The sequence below is a fragment of the Monopterus albus genome, unplaced genomic scaffold (assembly GCF_001952655.1).
Source record: "Monopterus albus unplaced genomic scaffold, M_albus_1.0 scaffold63.1, whole genome shotgun sequence".
NCBI classification, from domain to species: domain Eukaryota; kingdom Metazoa; phylum Chordata; class Actinopteri; order Synbranchiformes; family Synbranchidae; genus Monopterus; species Monopterus albus.
The window spans coordinates 2,303,756-2,331,270 of NW_018127943.1; the positions used below are offsets into that span (position 1 = coordinate 2,303,756).

Sequence of the window (27,515 nt, forward strand, 5' to 3'; positions counted from 1 at the left end):
CTAGTGCTACTGTGTACCGACTCTGTTCCCCTCTGTGCGCTTAAAGAAAACATGTACTGTAAAATGGTTAAAGCAAGAGGGTGAATCACCACTAATACCAATGAATTAGAACAGAACTGTAATATTAAAGCATAACAAATAAAAAGAAAACAAATAAAACGTTTTATGGATTTTGTGAATAACATTATGTGCATCCCGATTAAGGATGCACATTCTAGTTGAGCATTTTAAATTGGACGGTTTCTCCTGCGTCTCATTTTGTTCAGCTGCAGTAGACAGTTTTACAAACACGCCAGTGAGCTAACACAAGGCTAACATGTGGGACAGTAGTCAACAGTTTTGTTCTTTTGGTTTGTTGAGCTGATTATCCAGCACTAGTATCTAGTTCCACGGGCTTCAATGTGGAAACGGATGAAAACATTTAAATGTATTATACATACTTAGTGAATATGATGAGTATCTATAACTTCAACTTATGATGTATCTTATTTTTAACAAGTAGAAAATGTTGATGAGTCAGACAAAATGAATGCAAAAATGGGTTTAACAACATATAAAAAATATAATAAAGTGCTTCCCTACCAGACCTACCGTACTCTCTACGCCCCCCAGCTAAGCTACGGGCGCCTAAAATAAGAGGAAAAAAACAAAACAAATAAAAACAAACAAACAAAAAGATGGTAGCTTAGTAGAAAAGCAAGGCATATTGAGAGGGTCAATCTAAGAGACTGTGCCAGACTCATGCTGTGTGTTTGCAGTGTGTTTAAGTGCGTAGACCACTTACTGTACTGTGAACACAAAAAATACTGTTTGCGCTACAAGACAGTTTCATCTTTTGTAAAGCTATGACCCCCATTTTGTCATTTCAATTACCATAAACATCATAAACATTTGAATCCATAGTTTTATATCAATTTATGAAAAATACATAAGTCCAATAAAGTTTGTAAATGTAAATTCACAAGAAACACCACAGTAAGCAATAAATAAATAAATAAAAACAATAAAAAAAAAAAAAGTATCACATCATTTGGTTAACAAAATAAGCTTAAGCTAACAAATGCAGGCTGAACTATGGTTTTCAAAAGGATGCTTTGTAACGTCTGCTTATAAATGTGATTCACTAAACAGTGTAGTTTGAGATCCCTGAAAGTTGCAAGATGCTTGATGCAAAATAAAATAGCATGTTTGTTTGTTTTTTTTTCTCCAAGAAACCTTGAATAAATGCAGGAAGAGAACACATGGGTAGAAAAAGATTTATATTCAAGCACTGTTACAGGTTCAGGTGAGATCAGATTCCATCCAAAAACCTTTGTCCTAATGAACATGACAGAGTTGGCACAGTTGTTGCATCAGATCTCCGGATGACGGCAAAATGTAAACAAAAACTCATGGAGTAATTGATTACATACTGTAAAGTATCAGATAAAGAATATCTTATAAATAAATTATATATTTGATTAGAAGAAATATTACATGGTTAAAAAATAATTGTAAATACCCTTTGTTTCTTTTTCTTTTTTTGTTAAATGTATATCTTTCATGTATATATTTTTAAAATAATATTTAGATTAGAATCTGTTTTTGCTACATTTCAACTTGTTTTTAAGGGAAGGGTAATTTCTTTGGGTGAAATGATGAAATGATAAACATTAGATTAAACCTATTTATAGTGCGAGTGAGTTCCCTGGCATCAGTCATCAATTGTTGTCACTAGTGTGCAGTTGAGTTCAGTGTGAATTTAGAAGAATGTTAAGCGTTTGTACAGCATTTCCAATAACAGTATATTATCGCAGGCTTTGTTTTCTGATTTTCACAGTTTTCAGTAGATAAACTGTCAGTGTGTTACACGCATACGATCGTTCCTTTCTTTTGGATAAGATTTCACAAACCACATGGATGCTGCTACATAGCAGGAAAAAGAAAACTGGTATCCATAGAAGCTCGGATGGGAGAAATGTGAGTGAAACAACTGTTTTGCTGGAACACTAAAGCAACCTTAGTGTTGCCTGTGGCTCATGCAAAAATAAATATATTTTTTTTAAAAGAGCCACCAATGTTTTCTGAAAACGTCACTCCATTCCCAGCATTGCTGACTTGAAGGCTGAACATAGACGCCTAATATTTATTTATAACTGCAACTATTTAGCTGACATAAAAATCCGACAAAGAATGGAACACTTGCATAGAATGAATGAATGTAGATTAGAGACATCATGATTGGCCAGTCTTAAGCACCTTTAAATTAATTTGCATTCCCCAGACAATGGGAAAAGATGTAAGGAATGCCACTGCAATCCCATCTTAATTGTTCAAAAAGCAAAAAATATGATTCCATAGTTTTTTCATATGTTCTACGTGTGTGTGTGTGTGTGTGTGTGTGTCTGTGTGTGTGTAGGCTAAATGTTGTCACAGTCTTGCGCCTTTCAGTGAACTCTATGATTTATGCTATATTATAACAACAATAAATAGGTTTTAAGCTTTTAAAAAGTATTATTTTGTATTGTAAATAGTGGAGGAAGGCAACAATACAACCTATTCATTATAAATATTTTTTGTACCAAAACCTCAAAATTATATGTTCAGAGTCGTGGAATCGCTGACAAAATTTAGAACATGCCTTAACATAGTGTTCCTCTGTAACACATACATTTAACTAGCCATCTAAGCTTAGGTTTAATGAGCTACTGTAATACTGTAGGTGTGTGGGGTGGAACCGCTGCAATAACTGAAAAGAAAATGCTTGCCTTTTTTTTTTTTGTGGCTTTAATCTTGAGCTTACCTCTAGTACAGCCTTTTTTTGTTGTTGTTGTTGTTTGTTAGTTTTTTTTTTTTATAAATATCATCTTTTCAAAATGCCACTTTTTCTGCAAGTATTGTCTTTTGGTCGTGCAAACGGGGGAAGATCCATTCACTTTATAAAGTGAACCTGTCCTTTATTAAAGTCCTTTTGCAAGGTTCACATTTCAGTTAGGGGTCTGACAGGCTTCCCATGGTCCTGTGCTGCAGTGATGTCCAGAGATACGTGCTGTCAAACTTGATGTTTGTTGTCAGCCCTAGTTCCATGGGCCTCAGTATTAACTTTGGTATGCCATGTTGGTACAAAGGGACAATGGAGCGGATGAGCGGTTGAGGGAAATGCCAGGGTCTAATGAGAGACTATTATTTTATGAGTAACAGACAGAGTGAGCAGTTGGCCAAATATAGCAGATGATTGAGGGCTCCCGTCCATTAAGGTTTGACAGGAGCCTAGCTAAGCTATCACTAGTGAGGCGGTGTTAGTACATTCAGCGGTACTATACTGCACCTCTGGGGAAATGTCAAAGAGGTAGAGGCCCTCGGCGGCTCTGATTGTCTACTTATGGGGACCAATGTTTCTCTGTTATCTTTCAGCAGTGATGAACCACTCAAGCATGAAAAAAAAAAAAAAATCCGCCTTAACTGTGGCAGACAAATGTGGCATTTAAAAAAGATGAATGATGGAATTTAGTTCACATCTGTAATCATAATTTACCAAAAGGATTGATCCCATTCAGTGTTTGTTAGACCACTTCCTCGAAAATAAAAATGAATGGAAATAGGTAAGATGTTTTACCAAACCTTTTAGAACTTCCAGTCACCACTGCACGAAAAACAATAGACGAAACACTGGCGTGATCTACCAACTTCCTTATGAGGTGCACAAACAGCTGGGTGATGAAAATGATGAAATGCATGTAGACAGACCTTGGGGACTGGCAAAAGTGCTGTGTTTGGTTTAGAACCACAATTACTATTGTAACCCCTCATCACTGTCAGAATACAGTATGTTTACAACTGCAAACCGTACAGGTATTGAATATAAGTTTCTCTATATACAAAATGGTACATTTATATACATATACAGTGTTTCAACATGAATGCAGCTTGTGCAGGAATGAACTGAAGCCACTACATCCATACTTCATCCCCGTTACCGTTTCCTTTCCCTATGCTTGTTAGACTTGTTAAATCAGTCACAAATGATGAACTGTAAACAATTTTAGCCAGGGACAAGTCCACAAAGGTTCGAGACAGTATCGTTCATACAGTATTCCAGACGCTTAGGCTTTTACAGATTTGATCTATCTAGTTAACTGTTTATTAAATGATGTTGCTTTATGCTTTGTGGTTCACTGGTTTAAAACTGGAAGTTCTCAAAATGCCCATTTTGACTGGAACTGGCTACAAAATGTATGAAGGCTATGGCAAAGGAATGCTTTATATATCACAATATTAATAATGTACTCATATTTAATGCATTCGTTACAAAACTAGGGTTTATAAAGGTATTCACAGTATTTTTTCAGTATACTCAGGTGCTTAAGAGAATGTTTCTACATGAAGAGAAACTGGAATGAACATGAGCTATTCAAATTCATGTGCAGAAACAGACCAGTTCACAATGGCTAATGTATATTATCTGGAAATGACCCTCAGATTTCCCTCAGATCACTGAATTGACTTTCTCTGAAGGCTGGGTATTTAAGACAGCGGAGGGAAGATGCTGCTGCTCTTGTTGGCACTTGAGGATCTGAACATCACCCATGTTATCGCTCACATTCTTACGTCACCTCATTCCGGTGAAAAATAAGATAATTCTGTTGTATTCCATGGCTAAGCAAGACACTTGTTAAAAGACTGCTTGAACAACATTGTATTCTGTTCAAGAGATAACAGACTCTGTGTCTGCATAGAGTAAAGGGACATCTAACAACAGAACTGCCCTTCTTGGTACATGTTAGGTTTTTACCCTAGCTTCCTCATCTCAGTTTACAGCGTATGTAGCATGGGAATGATTAGAATGACATAGACAGATATGACATGGGCCCACTGGTGTACTTTCTGCTCCACAGTTCTAGACTAGCGCTTCTGTGACCACTCGTGTGGCCTCCCGTGTCTGGCTGCTTATAGGTCTTTTGCTTTTTGTTGATCTCCCATGGGAAGTCCTCTATTGGAAGTGGGCTGGCAGGACTGCCCGACCCCTCTGGTGTGCTCTCCGGGGTTCCCTCTATAATCTCAATTCGAGGTGGGTCCATCAAATCCATAATGCTGAAGGGTGAGGGCTCTGGTTGGCACATCACTGACTTGTCCTCTGTATTCTGTCGAATGGACCAGCTTGAACCCGCTTGAATTCCTATGGACACTCTGTCATCTGTTTGCGTGGTACTGTCGCTGCAAGGCTCCCGGCACAAAGCCCACATATTGTAGCACTGAGTAAAGTTGAAGAAGTTGCTGTTGAAAGTCTTCAGCTCCCCACAGACATCTCTTCGTAGCTCTGCCAGCTCATAGCGCATTGCTGAGATTTCATCCTTCCACTGCATGTTGAAGGCAGCAACCATGTTTGCAGACTCTTTAAAGGCTTGAATGGCCTGAGGGACCGCTGGCTCAGAGGTGGCTATGGGTGAGGCAGTAGGGACCCTGTATGAAGGTGGGGATGCCGGTGGGACAGAGATGGCTGTTACGGTGGAGCTAGTACTGTGCTGGCTGCGGGCAGCAGCAGTCTCTCTCTCCAGCCTCTCCAGCTCCGCATAGGCAGAGGAGCTAGCACCGTCATCATCCTCTATCATGTCGTCATTTAGTAAAGAAGTCCCATCCACAACATCATAGCCCTCTGGAAGAAAAGTTTGAATATGCAAACAGAAGGACATTCAGAGTGAAAGGAACAGCTGGAGTTCACTTTGATTTGGATTCTGAACTAGAAAATCAACACATATCTATGGAAAACCCTCAGTATGTGAGTGGTCGGTAACTTCAAAAACACACAGATCAGACCCAGTGAAGTCCCATTTTGGTTCTAAAAATTTCGGTTAGGATTAAATCGGAGATGGGCACCCATGGACTGGTGTGCTGTTCAAATGTGAGTTCTTCTGCACTAGAACTGTATAAAACTAAGAGCCAACAGAGTCGAGTTACACAGCCAAAAATTGCAGATTTGAAGAAACCATCTGTCCATTTCTGATTATTATGTAAATATTTTGTTTGTGGAATTAATGTTTTTGGAAGTTGCTTATCATCACTGACAGTTTTGGATGAATACTTTAATACATTTACTTGAACTTTCTGTGGTATTCAAGTATAGCTTTTTAAACAAATATCCATAAAGGGTCACCTCTAAGTACCAGAGCTACTTCCTGCCAGAGCCAGTGCAGAGTACACACCTTTCTGAAATAGGTTTTTGAGTACCTTAATTGAACTAAGACAGCAATAATGGTCACTGACTCACATATTGTAGGGTTTTCACAATGTTTTTACACTGCCTTCTCAGTCATCGCAAGGCTTCTTTCCATCTTTTCACTGCACAGCACAGCCAAGAGTGGAATTAAACATGAAATACATCAATCATTATGAAATGATAAATCCTTTTTTGGAGAACCCATTTCTGAAACCATGTCAAAATGTTTCTCAGCAACTTGAAATTTTTGCCATTTTGTGCAAAAGAAAAGATGTAAAAGGAGTAGAAGAGTCACAACCCACTGGGCCAAGAAGATATGAACCCTATTGAACATGTCCGGTTCAAGGTGGCTGATTAAACCATGTGGAGTAAGAAACCCAGCGAGGGGAGGGGTCACTCCCCCCTTCAGGGCTGCACCAGGGAGAGGCTGCAATCCCACAGTCAAAGACAGCTGACAGACTCAATGCCAAGGGTTAGACTTTGCCACTCTATATCAGAACCTCTGTTCTGTAGTTTATCCATGCCACATATCCAAATGGTTTACATACCGAGTATCAATCTATAAAGGCCTCTTCAAAGCAGTGCTTAGCAAATTCTGTCGCCTTGTCTCGATGTTTGAGAGATGTTTTGGGAAAAAACATATAGTGACCAGCTGTTTTATGAATGGACTCAGCATTATTTAACGAAAGTAAAAAAAAAAAAAAAAAAGTCAGATTTTCAGGAAAGAAAAAATAAATTTCACACATGGACAGCAGCCAGATGCTGCTCTCACAAATGACTGGAGACGGTGCTATTTTATGGTTGCGATATGAAAACATTCTGAAACGTTTGGGAAGTACATCTATCATACATTTACACTTACACTGTGGTCTAAGCACGCTTAAAATCGAGGCATGGTAAACAGCTCACAAAAGCCAGCATCACATTCAAGCACTGTAATTAATAATCACAGGTATCAAGGTGAAGAACATATCAAAGTTTCTGAGGTTTTGTGAGTTGTTTGGATCCATATTTGCTACTTAGGATAACATAATGAGATACTTCTACCAGCTACAGTACATATATAAACTCTATGTATTTTTTTTTTTTTTTTTTTTACCGAGAAGGCAGTGCAAAAACACACATATACATAGATATATGTATGCTTGTCAACATTAAAATACCTGCAACAATCATCACTGATGCCTCCAGTTGTTCTTTCCCCCTGGTTATCCTTCAAGAGATGGATGATCAAATGGAGAGGGATTTGCTGCTCGTCTGCCCTATGCCGCATCATGGGATCCCTTCCCCACTCAAGGGCCCTCTAGCCTCACACAAGATTTGCTTACAACTCAATGATAAACTAGTACTGAATACTAAAATAAAAACATTATTCCAGGAATCAGTGCTTTCTTAGCCAGGATAGCCTGGAAAGGTCACACTGTTTAATTTTAAGGCCACTATTCCCTCAGGACAGTGCAAAGTGTACAGCAAAGGAGAAATATTATTTACAGTATTGCTTGACTGGGAGGTGTATATATATAATTAATCACCATCCAGAGAACCATTCCTCTGAGTTGCTATAGCATTATCTGACATATTGTAATTGATGCCAACGTTCAAAATAAAAGTTTACAGCATATTGTACAGTTAACTGCTTGTTTAATCCCATATAGAGCTGATAGATTTGGAACAGAGAGCTAAATAAATGGAGTTCAGCAAATAAGACAGTGGGATTGGAGAACACTCCTTTATCCTCAGTACTTCTGTCACATTGAAGAAATTGTAGATTGACACCCAATTGAAGATGAGAGGATTCCAAAAACAAAAGTCCAGATTGAACAAGAAAACAAAACCCACAAAATGAATAAAAGTGCAAATGTCTCCAATATTAAATTGACAGAAAAGTGAACAAAAACAATAAGAATCCAAGTAATCATAATATTTAAAAATGCACGCAGTTAAAGAAAAATGTTTCAATAGGGTTCATAGCTTTACTCTTGCAGGCAAACACCAAATGCACTTAGTGAGGGAGTTATTGCAAAGACTGTTTGCACAAAGAACTTGAAAAGTTCATTTCTGGGATATATTGCTTGCATTGTGTCACACAAAATCTTGAAATGCTTGCATATTGTGTTAAAAAAGCAGAATGTAGTACAAATAAATATGCACAGAATTCAATGGTTTCAGAAAATGTTTCAAAACATTTTCAGTTGAGTTGAGTCCACTCTAATAATTGTAGCTAACAATGATGTGACTTATAAAATTAAATTTGCTGAAATGGTAACTTACAGTTGAAGATGTCAGTGATTAGGAAACCTGAGGACGTTTTGTAGTAACAGTAACTAATTCTTTTGACTGAGCCTGCTGCTTACAAGCTTGGGTTTCATGCAACACAATGCAACAATACTGCAAATAATTGAAAGTTGCACTTCTCAAATGTTAGGAGTGCACAGTTCTTTTGTGCAACCAGCACGTGTGCGCATGTATTCTAGTCTCTAGACTTTGTTGACTTACCTTAAATTCATTACAAGATTTTATTTATTTATTTTTTTTATGAGGTCAATTACAAGGTCAATTACAAAGCATATGCTAATGTGTGGTGCAACAGAGCAGGGGGAGGACAGGTGGAAGACTTGTCCAGTGTGTCCTTTGAAATGTGTCGTCAACCTACCACTCCCCTACCCCTGGCCCGTTTTGGACTTCACCCCTCCCTAAGTAACATACTCTTCGCACAACACAAATATAACACCACAGTTTAACATGCTTAGGGTAGAGCCTGTTCCTCTAAGGCATGCCATGTAATGTGGCTGTGCTGTGTAGTGATATTGTGCACCATGAGCTTGTGTTGCTATCAGTGTGTTTAAAATGCAACCCTCCCACCCTTACGCTAGTCTACAGTCTGGCCACGCCACGAGTGACCGACCGGAAGCTTGGCTAGTGATGCATGAATCGTGCAATGTTAACACACAAGCAAATCCATCTGAACAATCGGCAGTATGCAGAGGCAACAACAAACACGCACATCATAGTTTCCAAAGAAAATAATGAGGATCATTCAGCCCGGCATCTCTGAAGCTCAAGGGTTCCCCACTGTACATATGTAGGTATGTCAAGGTTGTGCGCATGTATAGGATGTATGAAGATATGTAGTCTAAGCCCTCTCTGATTTAGGGGGGAGGATTGTTTTACCTGTTGTGGATCTGAGAGTTGAAGTGACAGTGGAGGATGTCATTGAAGGCAAGCAGTCATCATCTTGGGAATAACCAGCCTGAATTGCACGGAGGTAACTGTGGCTTCGAGTGCGGAACGAACCAGGCAGGTCCAAAGCCTCCATGGCCTGGGATTCTACTTCACTAAAAACGGACTCGCAAACTGACTCAAACTGGCCATTGATCTCAGTCTCACTCACCTGAGAGACAAAAACAGGAATAGCAGTCCTTAATTTTTCCTCTTCCTTTCTCTTTCTCACTTTGATTCTTCCCCTTTGCACAGCAAATATGAAGGAGTGTTAGCATAAGGAAATGCCACTGTCACTTCCGACCTTAAACTGAATTAATATCAAGATCAAATGGAAAAAAGGGCAGATGACAAAAAAACAATTAGGAAAATATTCAGTTTGTGTTACATAACATTCAGTTTACCACAAAACAAAGTTATAGCGTATACTATATAGTACTACTGTAAATGGAAACTAGGAAAACCACACGGCAGTGTCAGTCCTTTAGCTGTAGCAGTTCTCCTAGAAATACTCTAAATTATTCTAGCTGATACAAGGTGAATTAATTTGTTGAATTCAAGGTCAGTGTAATTATAAAAAAAGGAGCTATCTAACAAATTCTGTTCTATCCTGTCATGACCTGGCCTCTTCACAAATCATATTCCCTGTAAACTATGCACATTATGTATACTCTTTACACATAAGTTAGTTAATTAATAGTCAGTTGCTTTAAAACAGCTGTCTATGTAGCAGAATACTAGTACATCAACAAAGTATTGCCTTTTTCATATTGCTTTGTTTAACATACTAAAATATGTTAAAGAAAAACAACTGGGTTTCACTATTATTTATGAAATTTCATTAAGAAATTAATAATAAATTAGGTGTTAGCACCCAACAGCAAGCTGATTGTAAAACCCCTTTTTTGGGGAAACCAAGAAATCTGTCCTCCTGTTACTTCTTTCCATATAGAGGCTTGGTTGCTGGCTGTGTTGCAAATCTTCTTACTGTAGCAACAACGTCTTGTGCCACCACGGAGGTCCAAAACAGACTTGCACAATTGATCCAACTGTATAGTTTCATAGGCAGGGTATGAAACAGAGAGAGACCTGAAAAAGTTGTTGTGTGATGTGAGGTTAAAGTACAACTTGTATCTCTAGCTTTATTCTCTACTTATAAAAAGGTATTAAATAAGCTCTGTTAATCAAAACAAACTGCAGCTTTTGGCATTGTTAATTAGTTAATTAGCTGGCATGCCACAACAACAGCAGAAGGACGAATCATTTATCAGTGGCTTAATCAAGATTTCCTTGGGCAAAGTCAGGATACAGATTCTCAGGTATACAACTGATATCTTGGTTTCTCACTTATCTACAGTTGTACATGTCTTTATAGCATGAAACAACATTAGAAAACAACAGACTGTATCTGGAGCTGACTCACACATATGCAGCCAGTTAAAGAATCAGTTCCCAGTCCAAAACAGCATAGATTAGTTATGTCTGTTGAATCAGTTGAGGTAGCCAAGGCTTTGTCTACTAAACAATCAGCTGTGGACCTCCAGTATGGACACCTGGGGATGTTTTACGGTTCTGTAATGCCCTCTGCACAAAGCTACTACATGCAAAACAACGTAACATAAGCTGTTATTCATGCCTTCGGGTGTTGCCTCTGTGCGATGTATGCATTTGAGACTCACCTGGCTGACGCAGCTAGCCTGACTTAGGGTGCTGACGGCACGCATGTAGCTCTGATTTCGAGAGCGGAAGGGTGGGGGATGAAAGGTGGTGGCAGGGTCCAGCGTGACACTAGGGTGGGGCCGCATATCTCTTGTGGTTTGCAAGTGGTAGCCCTGGCTGAACAAGGACATGGGGTAGGGACAGACATGATTGCACAGTTCAGAAGCCACACATGGATCATCACTGGATAATATTGTATTTAATGAATCTACTAGCTATCATCTATCAGCATGGCAGAGTATGGGCAAAATGAATAGCAGCTACTTGAATGACTCATCTTCTCACAACACTGTCTGAACTGCTGGGATCAACACTGAACTATTTTAGTGACTTGAGTCATTAGATTCTTGTCTAGCTCCAAGTATCCTATGAGACACCTCTTCCATCCCACGGCCATAGAGAGCATGTGTACAGCTTGTCTGTTCTTTAACAATGAAAGCTAGGAGCTACAGTAATAACAGATAAAAGCAGAAGTGATCAGAGCCCCACTGAAATGATGGTTACCAAAACAGCACTGAGTGGCAATAGAGATGACGGATGCATGACGTATCCTCGGGTTCATAGAATTTGACTGTATTTAAAGCCACATTACCTGAATAGGCACAGAAAGCTGCGTAATATCAAGCTGAGCAACAGTAAGCTTAGTAGAAATGTGAATGTGAAGCATCAGGGTCACAAGTATTAGGTCACAAAAGGAATATTACGTAGTTTGTGCTAGTTTAGTAGGCAACAAATACTGTACAACAGAGAAATTACTAATTAATTAAGCTAGGGTAGAGCACTCCAAGTAGTCAAGTTTTAAAGAAAGTAAAAGATCCACTGATTTACAAAGCAAACCACATCTGATTATACTGACGCTAAATCTACGGCTTCTGAATAACTGATCCGTGTTGTTTCACATTCTACTTGACCATTACAGAGACTTTTCCAATATATCATTTGTATAATTTCACTCATTTTTATTACTGAAAACTACTGTTCACTTCATTTATATCAATGAGGGTAGATTAAATATCACAAACAACTCTCAGTACTTACAATAAACACAATCAGTGCACCACGAACTGTAGCTTCAAAAATGACAAACACCTCTCTTTAACAGTCTAAACAAAAACTGAGCATCATAACCTTCATGACAGTATTGAAACCTTTATTGCCAGACTGTTAAACTGTGTTTTTGCAAGGTGTACCTGTTAACTGTGTGTATTTCCATGATTATTTTTTAATGCAGTACAAAAAAAAATGTATTCTTGGTAATAGGAAATCTACTCAGCACATTACTGTATAACTGATCAAACACATCTCTCCTACTTAAGGATTTCTCATCATACAGTATATTTTAACACAGAGGTCAGTAACTCCAGTGTTTGCCCTTCCTTCTCAACATTTTGCACATTGAGTAAACCCAGGCATGTGTAATCCTGCTCTCTTGAGTCTGACATTGGATATAAATGTGTCAACAACACTGATAAAATAAAGCACATTGTCTGTGAAAGATGTTGGGCAAATATTGAACTAGCAGACAAAAAAAAAAAAAGATCACAAACACAAAATCCCATTTGGTACTGAAACGCTCAGAAGAGCATTACTTTACCTGGTCTAATGAAGCAGCCGTGAACTGAATACTTAGGCAACAATGCTTGAGCAAGTTAATAGTGTGGCTATAAAGCAAGCCAACATGTAAGTACAGCACAGCTCTAAACAACAGCTTAATGCAGTTGGCCACGAAGTCATGGTATGATATAAGAAACAGTTGCGGCTCCTCTCAGTCTGTTGCAAAGTAACTTAATTTGAAACACCAAAAACATGTTTAACCTATTCAAATTTCTCTGGGAAAGCAGCATCAGCATAAAAACCATTGTACTTGGACAGGCATGTAGACAAGGCAGAAAGTCGGTGTTAGAGGGTTTGGATTTATAGAAATAAAAAAGGCTGAGGGTGTGAATTAAAACATTTATTGAAGATTTCAAATTTATAAATGTTCTTCCTTGGTGCCCATTCTTGAAACACTGAATGTGCATGCAGTCAGTAGCTCGAGTGCAGGTCAGCTGTGCATAAAACTCAAATTGCATTCTGGTCATTCAGCAAAATTTATTTATTCCTTAAACCGCTTCAGCTATTGAACTGTGTGGAGTAGTTTGAATGCTGAAAGAAAGATCTTATTGCAGTATGGCATGCTGATCAAAATACCGATGTAGCGTGTGATGTTGCACTTTTGATGTTGAGTTCCCCACTGAACTGAAGCTGGAGAATCCCAATCACCTGCCCCAAGGCCCTGAATGACAGCTCCACCACCATAACTGTGGCAGTGAGTGTTTCTGTGCACAAGTAACTATGCAACATTGTGAGCCCTGTTATTTATACTGACCTTTAGAGCTAGCTTTGTCAGTTACAGGAGCCAAAAATCTAATTCCTGTGTCTTTAGAGTGCAACAAAATCTGAGCATCTACTTATTAGCAATTCAAGAGAAAACAGTTAAGCAGTATTATTATTAATAATAATGTATTTTAAAGAATACCAGTACATTTCTGAAACTTCAAATGTGAAATGCAGCAAATCCTTTTGCATCATTTTGCTTCATTTGAACATACCTGTGTGTACGCATCCATGAATTCTTGAATATTTTCATGAAAAAATGGGATTAATTAAAATCAGCACATAGCTTTGGCCTACCTTTGGGAGTCTAAATGGGGTCTGTGCATGGCTGATTTGAGGACAAGAGCGTCAGGCCGAATGGCTTTCTGTGGGGAGGTCTTAGGGCTGGTGTCAGAATCACTGCTTTCATCATCCACCTCTCCCATAGCTTTGACATAGCTACTGCTGCGCATCCGCCGACACGGGATCTCCTCATCCCTCTCACCTGGGTATCCGCTCCACTCATCCTGGGGCACCTGTTAAAATAGCAACCCTCTATTAAATGCTGTATACACATTTATGTCCACAAGGCTGTAATCCTTGAGCTAGCTGGTGATTTGCTAAATGATGGTGGAGAACAGATGCAACAGTGGGTTATTATTTACAAATGCAATGGGGCCCAATTAGCCAAATGAGTGTGAGAACTGTATCAGACTGTAGTCTGATGAGCTGTGGCAGTTTTTCCCCTAAACAGAAAATGAATCTGATTTGAATTCCTTGTTTAAAGCTCCACCTTTATTTCATTATTTCTCAAGTTAAACAAGCTCAATGCTTAATCTTACATTACTCACGAGCATCTCCCAGTGGCTTATTCTAGTCTGTAACTATGAAAATGCATAATGTCTCATTCTTGAAATGAAAAACACCAGATTATTACTGTAGCTATGACACTCAGAGTAGCTGATGGCTACAAGAGCCACAACTCATTTGTGAAACACTTTACTCTGTAAGTGCATTAAACTTATAGGTAAAATGTAGACATTTTAGAATTGCTTGATTTGATTAACTGACTATTTTTATTTGTATTTGGTGACATTAATGACACAGGCAGAGCTGGAGAAAAACCGTTACTGTGTTTTCTTTTGTCATGGTTAAAGTCTCTGCCTCTGCCCATGGTGCTGAAACATTCAGACGCAGTCTCTCTTTAACGTCGTGTTTGAAATCACTGCCTATTTGCTACCTAGTGCAGTAAATTCACACATTATATTGAAGTGTCCAGAGTCTGATCATCCAATTTGAAATATATGTGCAGTGTGTAATAACCTAAAAATCTCCCGCAATGGAAAAATGTAGAGTCCAAAGCATTTTCTGCCTGTTGAAGGCTGTCAGTGGCAGGACCTCAGCGGCATGTTTATTAAAAGGAGACGCATCCTGGAAAGTAAGCATACGTTTTCTCAAAGAATCTGGAGGTTTTTCTGGTTGACTGTTAGCCTAGTGAGAAAATTGTATTAGAGAAACTGTTTTAGAAACCCTAGTTATTGATTCTAAACAATGCATGGTTAGTGGTTTTGCAGTCATTTTACTGACAAAGACCATTTTTCAAATATTTTAATCACACATGCATTTAATTCTAAAGAAAGCTAATCTTAATGAGTTGAGATAAAAACAGGTTTTACACAAAATGTGAAGCATTTTTAAATTTCATGGCGTCAGTTGCTAGTTTTTCCCCATGGCACAATTAATAAATCAGATATCTGTCCAAGCTGAATTGTGGTATTGTTGAATTGTGGAGACTGTTTTGGAGTTGTCTCTCTATTCTTTTTACAACTTTTTATTTGTATGACAGTCCAACAATGGGAGTTTTCATCACATAATTTAGTTATTACATTAGGCTATATGTCATAATACAGTGATCTAACATAAGTCAGACCCCTTGGGTTTACACTCAACTCCTATTTTCCCAAGCTGAATGAATGAAGTTGTTTTTTGTAAGGGCACAGCTGATTTATTGGGGTCTTGAAGTAAAACCTGACAGCAGAATTATGTATATGTTGCTTCTGTTTAGTTATTTTAGTGTAATATATACATCAACATTGAGGCAGAGTCAAGTTTATGGTCTGAGAACGACAAAAAGCATGAATTCTGCTACATGTCCAGTACCAAGTGCATCTGGGGAAACACTTGTGCTACTGTATGTGTGTCTAACATGCATGTCATCACATTATAATGTAAGGATAAAAGTAATTTCAATGTGTGCATGTATGAGCATGTTTGTGTGTATTTCACTATGTAAGATTATGGGAAATATAAAGACCGGTGAGAACAAATCAAAGCCTCTTAACGAGAGGAAAGAGAGAAAACACCAGTTCACTGAAGCTCATCCATTAGCTGTACTAACACCTTTATCCAGAACACCCTAACAGTCGAGCGGTTACAGCGCAGGCCGTTTGTTTGCAACGCGGTTTGAGTCCAACTATGCTGGATGCCTCCCTCTTTCTATCTGGTCACATTTCTGTGACATTTCTGTGCAACCTAAAGTAATATCAAATATAGACAGAATGTCCCCCAAAAATATCTCTAAACACCTTTTGTCTGCTAGATCATCTCTGTAAAACTTGCTGCTGCAATATAAGTAGTGTAATTAATGCTTCCAACATCAGCAACAGGGGTTTGTCTGGAAAAACAGTGGTTATCCACAAACCTCTGTTTATTAGCCTAACGTTGGCTGGAAGTGTAGGTGGGAGTGTAAGTGAAGGTTCTTTTCTCTCTGTGCAGCTTTGACCAGTGGGTGGTAATAACAAGGAGCACTGCATCCTGGGAAGAAAATGGCCATGTATTGTACATTTAACATTAGTGCTGGGTATCAAACTTCTAAGGCCTTACTTCAATACCGAGTATTGAAAAATGTCAAGTATAAAAAAATGCTTTTCTACATGTTTATTTATTGATGTTAATGTTAAAAGAACTTAAGGTTGTGGTAAATGGGTTTACGTTTTATGTTATGAAACTGCTTTGAGTGCACAAAAATGCCAATATATATTATAAAATTGGTATTGAAAAAAATATAGTTAAGGAACCGGTATCAAAGTGAAGGTATCAATGTCAGTACCAGTATTAAAGATTTTGGAATGATACCCAGGCCTATTTAATATACATAGAGACATAAACTCAAAGCCTTGTGGGCTCTAAGCGGGATCATAGTAGCACAGCACTGGAGTAAAGAGAACACTAAGACCTCTACATGTACTTTTAAGGAAGCTATGCGTTCACTTTAGTGTGATTTGCGTTGGATAGGCTCCATGCCTACTCTAACATTCAGCTCTACCCACTGTGGGATCCATTATTTAAATGTACTGTTAGTAAATCATACAATACTTTATTATTAAATTCAAATTACTCTCAGGTTTTTCCACAAAAGCAGCATGTCAGTATGTCAGCAGGATGTCAGCATTTCAACAACTATTCAACCTCTGGGTGTGAGTCATCAGCACATTTCTAGGACGACCTCAGATACTACTTTACACCTGAAAGATCATCAAACCAGTTAAATGGGAAAATGACCTTTAAGAATATCACTCATATTGCAAGTCAAAGCATGGGCATACTTATTTCAAGGACTTTTAAAATAAAGATGAATAGAAATTCCCTCACTGTTGGTGGTGAAGCAGTTGGTGTATATTTATGCCTTCACAGCAAAGTCTGCCAATCATACTGCCAGGGCTAGGGTTTTAAATCAGCACACTGTCATTAACGACACAGGCTCATTGCTAATACAAAAAAAATATTGTATATGCTCTTAAATTTGCTTTTCTTCTTAACACAAGAGTATCAGGATTAGGGTGTGAATACCTGAAACAATGGGACACATTGACACCTGAGGGTTCGGGCTGGGTTCAGCCTGAAATTTAGAAATTAAGTTTGGGTCCAGACATATAGGTCAAACTTAAAGCTAAATGGCTGGAGGACTCAAATGTTTACTTTGTTTAACGATAAGCGGGAAAACACCATACAAACCCCAACTGCACCGGGCTCGGTTCAGGTTCAGACTCCACACTCTTAGGCACCGGTCGGGTTCAAACACAAATATGTGACCTGATTCATGCGTTAATCAGGATTAACACAATCATTAAGTGACTGTGTGCTAGTTACAGTACACTTGGCGTAGAAATGCCTCCACATAACCAGTGCTGAAAACCAGTACCAGTTTATTTAGATTGTGTTGTGCCAGAAATCAAGGTAAAGTACTGTAAATCCAGTTTATCACCTGAGAAGCAATTACCCTCATTTTTTATTGTCATAATGAATATACACTGCTTATATTTAAGCTCACCAGACTTTACTGAGATTGAACTGTGATTAATATTAACCCTCCCAGACACACTGTGCTTTCCCCCCCTCCCAAAGATGGAGGTTTACAATGGCAGTGTGTCACACACAACACGCTCTGGCTCCATATTGATCAGAGATGTAGTAAGTACAACACGATGTCAGTGTGTGGTTCAGCTGTAGCAGGTCTCCCAGTGGGCAGGGGAGACTTAGCTCTTGAAACAACAGCCCCAGGCACAGGACTGTCCCTAGTGCTCTGCCAGTTACTCTCTTTACCAACTCATATAAGCTTGGCTGTTTCTCTGGCACAATTGCTGAACTGGTTTCACAGAGAGCGGCTGATACCCCCTCATTTTTCACCTACAAGCAGACTAGTGCTTTCTCTGTCACTACTGTTGTTGTTGGCCATCTCTTTCTTTCTCAGTCTTTTCTTTAGCACTCAATATCCTCCCTGATTTCAGCAGGGCAGACAGATGAAGAACCAGACAGTATAAGGCACTTATGTGAAAATGATGAACACTGGTATGGGAGGTGCCAAATGGGAAAAAGTAGAAAGATGTAGGGATGCTAAAAGTAGCACCTGCTGCTTTCCACTTTCATTACCCTACTGCATTTTACTCAAAGGTTTTCCACAAATGATTTTGTAGTCAAGATGAAAGGGATGCTGAAGCTTTTTCGACCATATGCTGCTAGAAATCTCCTTTTGAATCCAAAATCAATGAATTTCTTTTGGACAGCATGGCTCACTGTTTCAGCATTGAGCAACAAATTTCAGTGGCCAACAACAGAGAAGAAAAATGAAGGATTCTGAGTTTGCTTATATTTGTGTGTCATCTGCTTAAAAAAAAGAGAGCGAAGTACTTTCCAACCCTGCATAACTGGGAGGGTAAAATGAAAATTAGCAGGCTTGCTCATGTCTTCCTTCAGTAACCTGTTAGTAAAACTATCATGCCCACTAATCTGCTATGCATACATTTATCATCTCCCTTATCAGTGGAATAAAATGCAGCAATTGTCGGGAAACTAAATTAGCAGGCTTAAAGGCAATAATCAAGGAAAAGATTCATTTTTGTCCGAATGCACGGCCATTGATTGCCTGGGGATGTGGTTAACAAGGCAGCCACTGATGGAAGCAGTGCACTAGCTCATTAGCATTACCTTATTCGATGCTACACCTGAAAGAGCATATTCTGCTGTGCCTCTGAGGCATCTAGAGAGGCATGTTGCTTTTTACCATCATTAACTACAATACCACTAAACACCAAAAACACAGTACAAAAATAACCTTGAGATAAAATGTTTTCCTGCTGCAGAAGGTGAATTTGTACATAAGACCATGTAGTAGATGCTCACATATGCCTAGCACAGAAACACTGACCTATATAAAACCTGGCATAACAATTTTGTAAGTGAATGAACCCTATAATTTTTCCCATAGTATGCTAGTAAGCTGTTGGTAGTTGAAGTGGTAAGATATAAGTCATTTGTAACACTGATCACAGTGCACTGAATTCTGAAGGAAGGTTTAGACAACTTAGTCACCTGCTTATTATAGTAACCAGAATAAGATGATGCATCCAAATCAGCAGGGCATTAAACTCCTTTTAACAGGAGTGCAGACTATTACTCAAGTCTTCATAATTTCATCTAAAGCATGTACTTCTAGATAAATGCTCTGTTGGTATGTTTCAGTGTACAATACCAGAGTCTAAATAGTTGCAAAGGCCACTGTGTATTACACGAAGAACCACCAGGGGTATTATAGTAGATTAGGGCAGGAGGGTGGGTGGTGTTCCTCGTTTTGATGAAAATGAGGTTGTAGCACAATGTCAGCTATGCTAAAGAGGCATCATTTATGTTTTCCTTATGATTTAATCTCTGAATATTTTGTCCTAGGATTGGTATTTTGCTGTTTTATAAAGTTTTGATTTTTTTTCGGGCAAGAAGTAACCATCTACATTTAGAATATATGGGCAGTCACATTTTGCAAGATACTCAAATCCGTCCATTTTTTTTTTACTATTTATTCATGTTACGTCATTTGAAATGCTCTTGATTGTGTTTTTGAAACCAGTACCTGTGACTAAACTTGTTCAGTTTCATAATGTGTCAGTAGGATAGCAATGGCAGAGCCTAAAAACTTTAAATAATGCATTTAATTTTTAGTACACAGCTTCTTTCAACAGCTGAACTGCATATATTTTTTATTAAGGCACCAAACCTGTGCTTTTTTTATATTGCAGTCTAGCTCTGGTAGCCCTTTATTCTCAGTGTCTTCCACCGTGACACACTGATTCACTCGATTGATCCTTTCATTTTAATAGACAATAGCTCCCTCAGGTGACCACACAAAAGGGAATCCTGGTTAAATATATTGACTTCTCACACTCGTGAGTACTTTAATTGTCCTCACTAAAGAAGGAAAAGCGAAATCCAACAGGCTTCCCTGTCAGGATTTCTAATCAATCACTGCTATTTACTCAAAAAGGCTTCTATAGGGATGAGGGGATACTGATTTCAGTTATTGTTTGCTATATTTTTAGATCGGTGATGAGCTGGTTTTTTATCCATTTACTGCCATGTCAATCTAACATTAGCCCTTTCTTAAGAGTGATATATTCAATAATAACAGAAATCCCAGTAAATGGCTTTTAAGAGCAGCAGTGTTACAGTAACTTAAGGTTGCATTGATAATTACAAGCTTAAAATAACTGAAATGACTAAAATCAAAATTCAAAAGTCACCTTCATTTGTGAAACTGCCGTAAATTAAACAGTGTACAATAAGCAAATAGTAATAATAAGCTAATAGTAAATTAACACTAATGGGTGATCTCAAATGAAACAAAAGAGCAATTTCAGAATATCAAACTACCAAAAATACAAATGTAATATGATTTATATTGGCACTTTTTATTTTCCAGCAGCAGCATGTACACAAATTACACACAAACTGTACATTAAACTTAAATTTCAACAAACATGAAGGCTGTTATGCACATACTTTTAATATATGGCTACTCTGAAATATTAATGCGTACAGTCTGTCTTTCTCTTCTCTTTTCTATTTTGTTTCATTCCTGATCATTGAAAACAAAGTAAGTAAGGTACTACTCACCTGCAGGTAGTGACATGTCCGTGATGAAGACTTGAGGCCCGTGTGCATCATGGGTTTGTCTAGATTAAGAGATGATTTCCTATAGGCTTCCTTTGCCTGGCTGACTGTCAGTGTTGACCAGGAGCTCCTCTTCATGAATTTGCCCTCGGGCGCCATGGCCATGCTCTCACAGGCCGAGCACTTGACATCATTGTTACTCTTAGACGCCTTGAGTGACAGGTCCCCAAAGTGATGGCTGTGCATGGAATCTGGGTAGTAATGGCTGACGTGTTCCCCGTGGTGTCGTGACATGACACTGGGTGTGCGGTAGGTGCTGTCACTATCCAGGTTGTCATCCGAGCTCCAAAAGCCACCAGAGCGATGCTTACGTTCTCTGCTCTTGCTCCTCTTGCTACCATGTTTGGTTGAGTGGTGCCCATGATGGTGATAACCCCCTGCTCCTCCTCCACCTCCTACAATATCACCTTTTGTGCCATTCATCTTGGATGATCCCTCCAGGGAGTGGGACTTGGTGAAGAGCTTCTGGACAGAATGAACAAGGTGTCTGATGCGGCCAGGACTCTCGCTGCGTTGGTCAGTGGTGGTGGTGGTTCGCTGGTACTGTAACGTGTGGAAGCCGTCTCGGTGTAATGGCAGTTGTTTCTCAAACTGGTCTAGTAGGTTAGCGGGAAGGCGGTTGCTCTTGGTGCCGGCATTGGCTGGGGAGGTGGCAGAGGCTGTGATGGCGGCACAGTCATCCCGTGTGGCTGAGTCATAATACTGGGAGCTGTAATGCATTCTGGGGAAGGTGCTGCTGGAGATGTGGTCAGATGCAGCAGTTGGGGCCATCATGACAGGAGACATCATCATGCAGTCAGAGTGGATGGAGCTGCGTGGTGAGTAGCGGTGGTGGAATTCCATGGGGCAGCTTTCTGTAGGGCTGAGCAGGTAGGACGGGTGGCGGGACTCATGGTGAGCGTGGAGGTCATGGACGTGGGGGTCATAGTCCAAGCCATGGGGTAAAGGGATCTGGTGCTGGGAACGGCTGCCTGATAAGCCCTTCATGTTCCTGGCCAGAGGGAGGCGTCTGCCTTCATTGAACTTTTGAGACGGTGACCAAGGTGAAAACTTCTGGTCTGTTTCAGAAAAAGGGGAAAAAATAAGAAAATGAAGATATGAATGAGTCAGAAGCAGAATGGCTCTGAGCAACCTTAAGCTGCTACAGTATTTCCACTCTGAAATCCCAATATACTGAAATTACTATTGTAGTTCCAATTATAAGCAAGTACGTGCCAGATAAATGCTCCCATGAAATACTCTTCACATTCATTCATCATTCTCAGTGACAAGAGCTCTCATCTGGCATCTACATGCACTTGTAAATATTTCATCATCCCAGTTTGCTGTTTCCAGCACAATATACACCAAGGGACCTAGAATGCAAGTGAACTCTCTTGCAAAGGAGAGATGATGTTAAGTGAGATGTTACTGCAGTATTACAATACTGCAGTACAATACACATGAAAGTATAATGATGTGTAACTAAGAATGACAAATTTTAATCACAGAGCTATGAAGAGCTATTACAATTACTGTAATGTTTTTAATGTAGTATAGAAGCACACTTATATTTCTCTAGAGATTTATTTCTCCTTGAAGTAGAAGTCCTTTGTGTTCTTTTTAAAGGCTGTTCGTTCGCAGGTCCGCTCCCTAAAGCAGGCATCACGAAAACTGGAAAGGAGGTGGCGCTCCACTAAATCAGAAGAGTTTTTCATAGCCTGGAAAGATAGTTTAATAACATATAAGAAAGCCCTTCATAGTGCCAGAACCGCATTTTATTCATCACTGATTGAGGAAAATAAGAACAACCCCAGGTTTCTTTTCAGCACTGTAGCCAGGCTGACAAAGAGCCACAGTGCTGTTGAGCTTAACATTCCCTTAGATCTCAGCAGCAATGACTTCATGAGCTTCTTTACAAATAAAATCACTACTATTAGAGAAAAAAATAATCAAATCATTCCCACAACTCACAGATGTGTCAGCAACTGCAATGGCTTCAGAAACATCTGTAAGACCTCAGTTATACTTAGACTACTTCTCTCCCATAGATCCCTCTGAGTTTACCTCAACAATTGTTTCATCTAAATCACCAGCATGTCCCTTAGACCCCATCCCGACCTGGCTGCTCAAAGACGTTTTACCCCTAATCAACACGTCCATGTTAGACCTGATTAACATCTCTCTACAGGTTATGTTCCACAGGCTTCTAAGGTTGCTGTAATTAAACCTCTACTCAAAAAGCCTACTCTTGACCCAGGTGTTCTGGCTAATTACAGACCAATATCCAGTTTTTTGTTGTTGTTTTTTTTCTGTGCTAGTAAAGATATAAAACTACACAGAAGAAAACTACAGAAAGACAGCAAGTATATATGGTAGATATTTATTGGTGAGACAGATGAGTATGAAAGATTAATGGAATTACATTAGCATATTGACAGATTTCCATGAATTGGCAGTAAGAGGAACAGGAATGAGTTGGCAGAAATCCATCCATCCATCCTTTATCTATAATGCTTATCTTAACGAGGGTCATGGGGAAGGGCAAAGCCAGCTGACATTGGGCGACAGGTGGGGTCCACCCTGGACAGGTCGCCGGTCTAGTTGGCAAAAATCAAAATAATCAAAGTAGATGAGAATGGTAACAGTTGCTAACAATGGATATTGCTCAACATAGTATGACAACTTGTAATATCTAAAGGCTGAAGCACTGCTCCAGAATACACTGAATGTGAAACTGACCTTTCATCATATCACCTACCCTGGACCCGTTTCAACCAGATATCACATATATCAGAACAGAAGCAAGGCAGCCATGGATGCAAACAGAAGCCCCTTTTCACATGCTTTGTTCATGTGTTGCATAACAATCGACATGGCATTAGGTCCACACCGCATGCCCTGGCAGATTAGTACTTTTATGGACTGTAATGCTCATTGCAGTTCATCTAAGAGCACGGCTGAAATATGCAACTGTTAGGAACCGAAACGCAGAATCGTAATGCATGTGTTGGAGTGAATTCATGGTTCTTTGAAATTTGGAACCGGTTCCAGCTTGGAACTGGTTGTCGTTATCCAATCCCAGTCAAAACGGACCGTGTTAATAAAAGCAGCTCATCATTCTTAGCTTCCTATATAACAGTTGCACAGTATCTTACCAGTATGTGAACAAATCTGCATAGGAAATAGGGAGGCACCACTGGAGCACCTTGAGCGTCTGCCATTTTCCTGTAATTAATTACTTTAAGTTCTCTGCAGCAGGAAACCCCAGTCTGGAACAATGCACATTCTTACATAACATGTGGGATCTCTGATATCACACACAATTTCAAAGGGAGCCAGAAAGAAAATGCAGTTGTCATGGCAACCACCGCTGAAAACCCGGGAACCATAATAAGATTTTCAAGGTTGTTTGGGGTGGATCCCAAAAATAAGACACCTACAGTATGTACCGAGATACAGACGCTCGAGCTTGATTTGCCATTTGCGCTGTTGTGCACAAATACTGTGAAGAAATTGCACTATATTTTCAGTTCAAGTTCAGATGTGTGATGAATTTGAACACCAGCTCAGAGACACACAACAAACCCAGACTTGCTTGCAAACTGCAGAACTGAAATGTCTCTCACCCAGGGACGCCCAGTCTTTCTTGACCTCTCTTTGAAATAAATACAAATGAATCCCTGGACTGGCAGGATTAAATCTGGGTGGCACAGATGAGAAAGCAGTGCTTGCTGCACCCTCATTAACGCCACTGTGGTGCCCTTGAGCATGGCCCTTAACCCCAGCTGCTCCAGTGCAGCTGCTCAGTGGCCAGATGTCAGTCTGTGGTTACACTGGGCAGCTTCCAGGTGTGAATGTGAACAGGGCATCCCTGAAAAGGAGAGGTGGCCTCTTAGTGGACCCACCCTGAATAAGTAAAGGTAAAAACAACAAATAATAATAATTTTCATTCTGAACCAACTAAATTGGGTGAAATTCAAAAGGAACCATCTTGCTTTTGGTAAACAAGAACAATAAATGGAACTTGCATTTGGCACATTTTAAGACCAGCCAAAATATTTTTTGCTTTTGCACTGTGGTTGGATCAAGCTGTGAAATTTCAGTAATTCACAATCACAATACAGTCAGACAACAAAACATTCAAAAACAAATGTCCTCTCTCAAAATTGATACTCTTGCCAATACTAGATGTTAGTGGGTTAAATGTATCTTGAAATTATGTGTTCAAGTCACTATATACACAGTCCTCTCCAGCAGTTTCATCTGACTGCCATGGCCACTGCTTATTTACAGTATCTCTACTGGTCTTACAAATAGCCAGTAGTTATACTGGAACCTTTTCCATAATATTCTCTGACCTAATGCACCTTTAAGCTGTCCTTGAATCCTCACCAAGCAAGCATCAGATATATTATGCATCTGCTTATTGAGGCCTTATTCCTTTGTTGTATCTGCATAGGATAAACTGCACTGGCTTGGCCTAGCTGAAAAGGCAGGCAGTGTCATTTGTATGCCACGGGCCCACTAAGTTGTCCAGACACTGTCCCTCTTTATCTCATTCCACTAGTCTTACAAATACCTACTAATTAGTAGCCCCTCTAGCAGAAACTTCTCATGTATCAATCATGCTGTTAGATCTGTCTTACCAAAGACAAAAGAAAAGTAAAGAAAACCTCTACGGTCTAATGTAATCCAACCCAGTAGTCCTGACATAAACACAGCATCACCGTATTTTGAAGTATGTCAAATTTTGGAAACTTCCAGTAATGCAATGGTGTGTTGTGTTTAGAGGCAACCATTTATAGGGATTTGTTTCACACTATTTTACAGATGTTCTCATTGTTGTGTGAATTTAGCATCGCTGTCAGCCTGATCTGCATTTTCTTTCCACAATCCCCCCAGGATTCTGATTACATAAACTCTCTTGAGGTGGTTTGATTACGCCATAATCAGCTGTTTAGAGACTAATCTTTCAGCCCAGATTGGTCTCTTCAGCTATCAACCAATTCATTTCAAGTGGAGTCAATTTGACATTGCTCATTTTCCAGAAAGAGGCAGAAGGAAGAAAATAAACTACAGACAAGATGCTAAAATGTTTTCACTTTATCAATCATTAATTAAGCAGAGGTAGGTTATGGGTGTGTTGTAATTGTCTCTGATTAGTTTACCATTGCCCCTCCTTAGATCTACAGATCCATCCATCCACTCCAGGGCCATTGTTGCTAAAGTGTAACCTTATTACTAATCTTTATTGTGGCATATACATTGTATTATTACATTTAAACAAGGTTTCTAACAGGTTTTTCCTCATAAAGACAATTTTACATAGAACTTTGTGAGCATCAAGGTTAAAAAATGTAAAGCAAATGTGTTTTTTTTCCACCAGCAATAAAAAAAAAACATGCAGTCGACTGACAGGTCTCCCGACTAATGATTCGACTAGTCGACTTTCAATATATATCACACAACATTTTGTCTAATTTAGTCAAAAACAAACATAGAGTTTCCGCCCAAGGAGGCTCATGTCATCCAATATTTGCAACAATCTGCTCTACAACTTCTACTAATATATAGTGGCCAGCGGGTTCTATGTATGCGGGGGAGGTAACATCAAGGCAGGGGATGCCAGCAGGCTCAACAGACTGCTAAAAAAGCTAGCTGTGTCATAGGGTCTGACAGTCTGGATGCCCTGCAGGCAGTAACATAGCAAAGGATGAGGTTTATCTTGGACAGTGCCACCCACTCTCCCTACAAGGAGCTGATGCAGCAGTGGAGTACCTTGGGCCTCCAGCTCATATGCCTGAGGTAAAATACCTGTATATGGAGTGTTTACTGAAAGAGACTTCTGTGTAGCCACACAACTGTTACTTCTGATTCTGTAATAGCACCTGCTTTAACTACTCGCAGAGTGCTGAAGCTTGGTCACCAGAAAAACTCCATGAATTTAGCCGGAAGTGTACTAGTCTGCACATTTGGCCTTCTTGGTATAATCTGTATCCTTCATGGCCAGCACTTTTTTTCTATTTGTTTGTTTGTTTCACAAGTCTTTGCTTTGTTAGCCAGTAGTTTTCACATCTCTGCACAGATTCTGCCTGTTAATGTAGTAGAGCGCCAGTTCAAAACCTCTAGGAATACTATGACATGGGGCAGGAGATATAAGAGCAACTCTTGCTGCACCATCATTACCACTGCTGACGTGCCTTTGAGCAAACTCTTAGGACTGATCGGTAGAAAATGAATGAATGAATAATCTCTTTAGCTTGGGTAATGAGAGGAGTGGTAAAAGCAGACACAAAGGAAAAAGTGAGAATATGGAGTGGAAAAGACTGCAGGACTTCAGAGGGAAGAGCATTAAGCTCCTGAATGAGAAAAAAACAAGCTTGTTTCCATTATAGTTTAAAGGTAACATTACAGAAGATGACATCCAGCCATGGTGGCAATGTAAATCAAACACATTGATAGGAAAAAGTACAATATTTTACAAAACAATACTGGATTAGTGAATAAAAATTATTTTAGATTCCGTGATTAACTTTCAGATTTCTTC

At 39.3% G+C, this 27,515-nt stretch overlaps 1 protein-coding gene across 7 annotated transcripts in view; it reads right to left on the reverse strand.

Annotated features, from left to right (window-relative positions):
- dlgap2b (discs, large (Drosophila) homolog-associated protein 2b) overlaps positions 1–27,515 on the reverse strand; it is an 87,665-nt gene that overhangs the window by 20,986 nt on the left and 39,164 nt on the right. For 4 of the 7 annotated variants that reach the window (XM_020603905.1, XM_020603901.1, XM_020603904.1 and 1 more), the window contains 5 exons: positions 20,930–22,044; positions 13,805–14,022; positions 11,092–11,248; positions 9,365–9,584; positions 583–627 (listed from right to left, as the gene is read on the reverse strand). In XM_020603905.1, the coding sequence (XP_020459561.1) occupies positions 583–627; positions 9,365–9,584; positions 11,092–11,248; positions 13,805–14,022; positions 20,930–22,044 (1,755 nt within the window). Of the gene's footprint in view, positions 1–582; positions 628–4,245; positions 5,633–9,364; positions 9,585–11,091; positions 11,249–13,804; positions 14,023–20,929; positions 22,045–27,515 lie in introns of those variants that run through there. The other 3 variants (XM_020603906.1, XM_020603903.1, XM_020603908.1) reach the window with 2 other exon arrangements.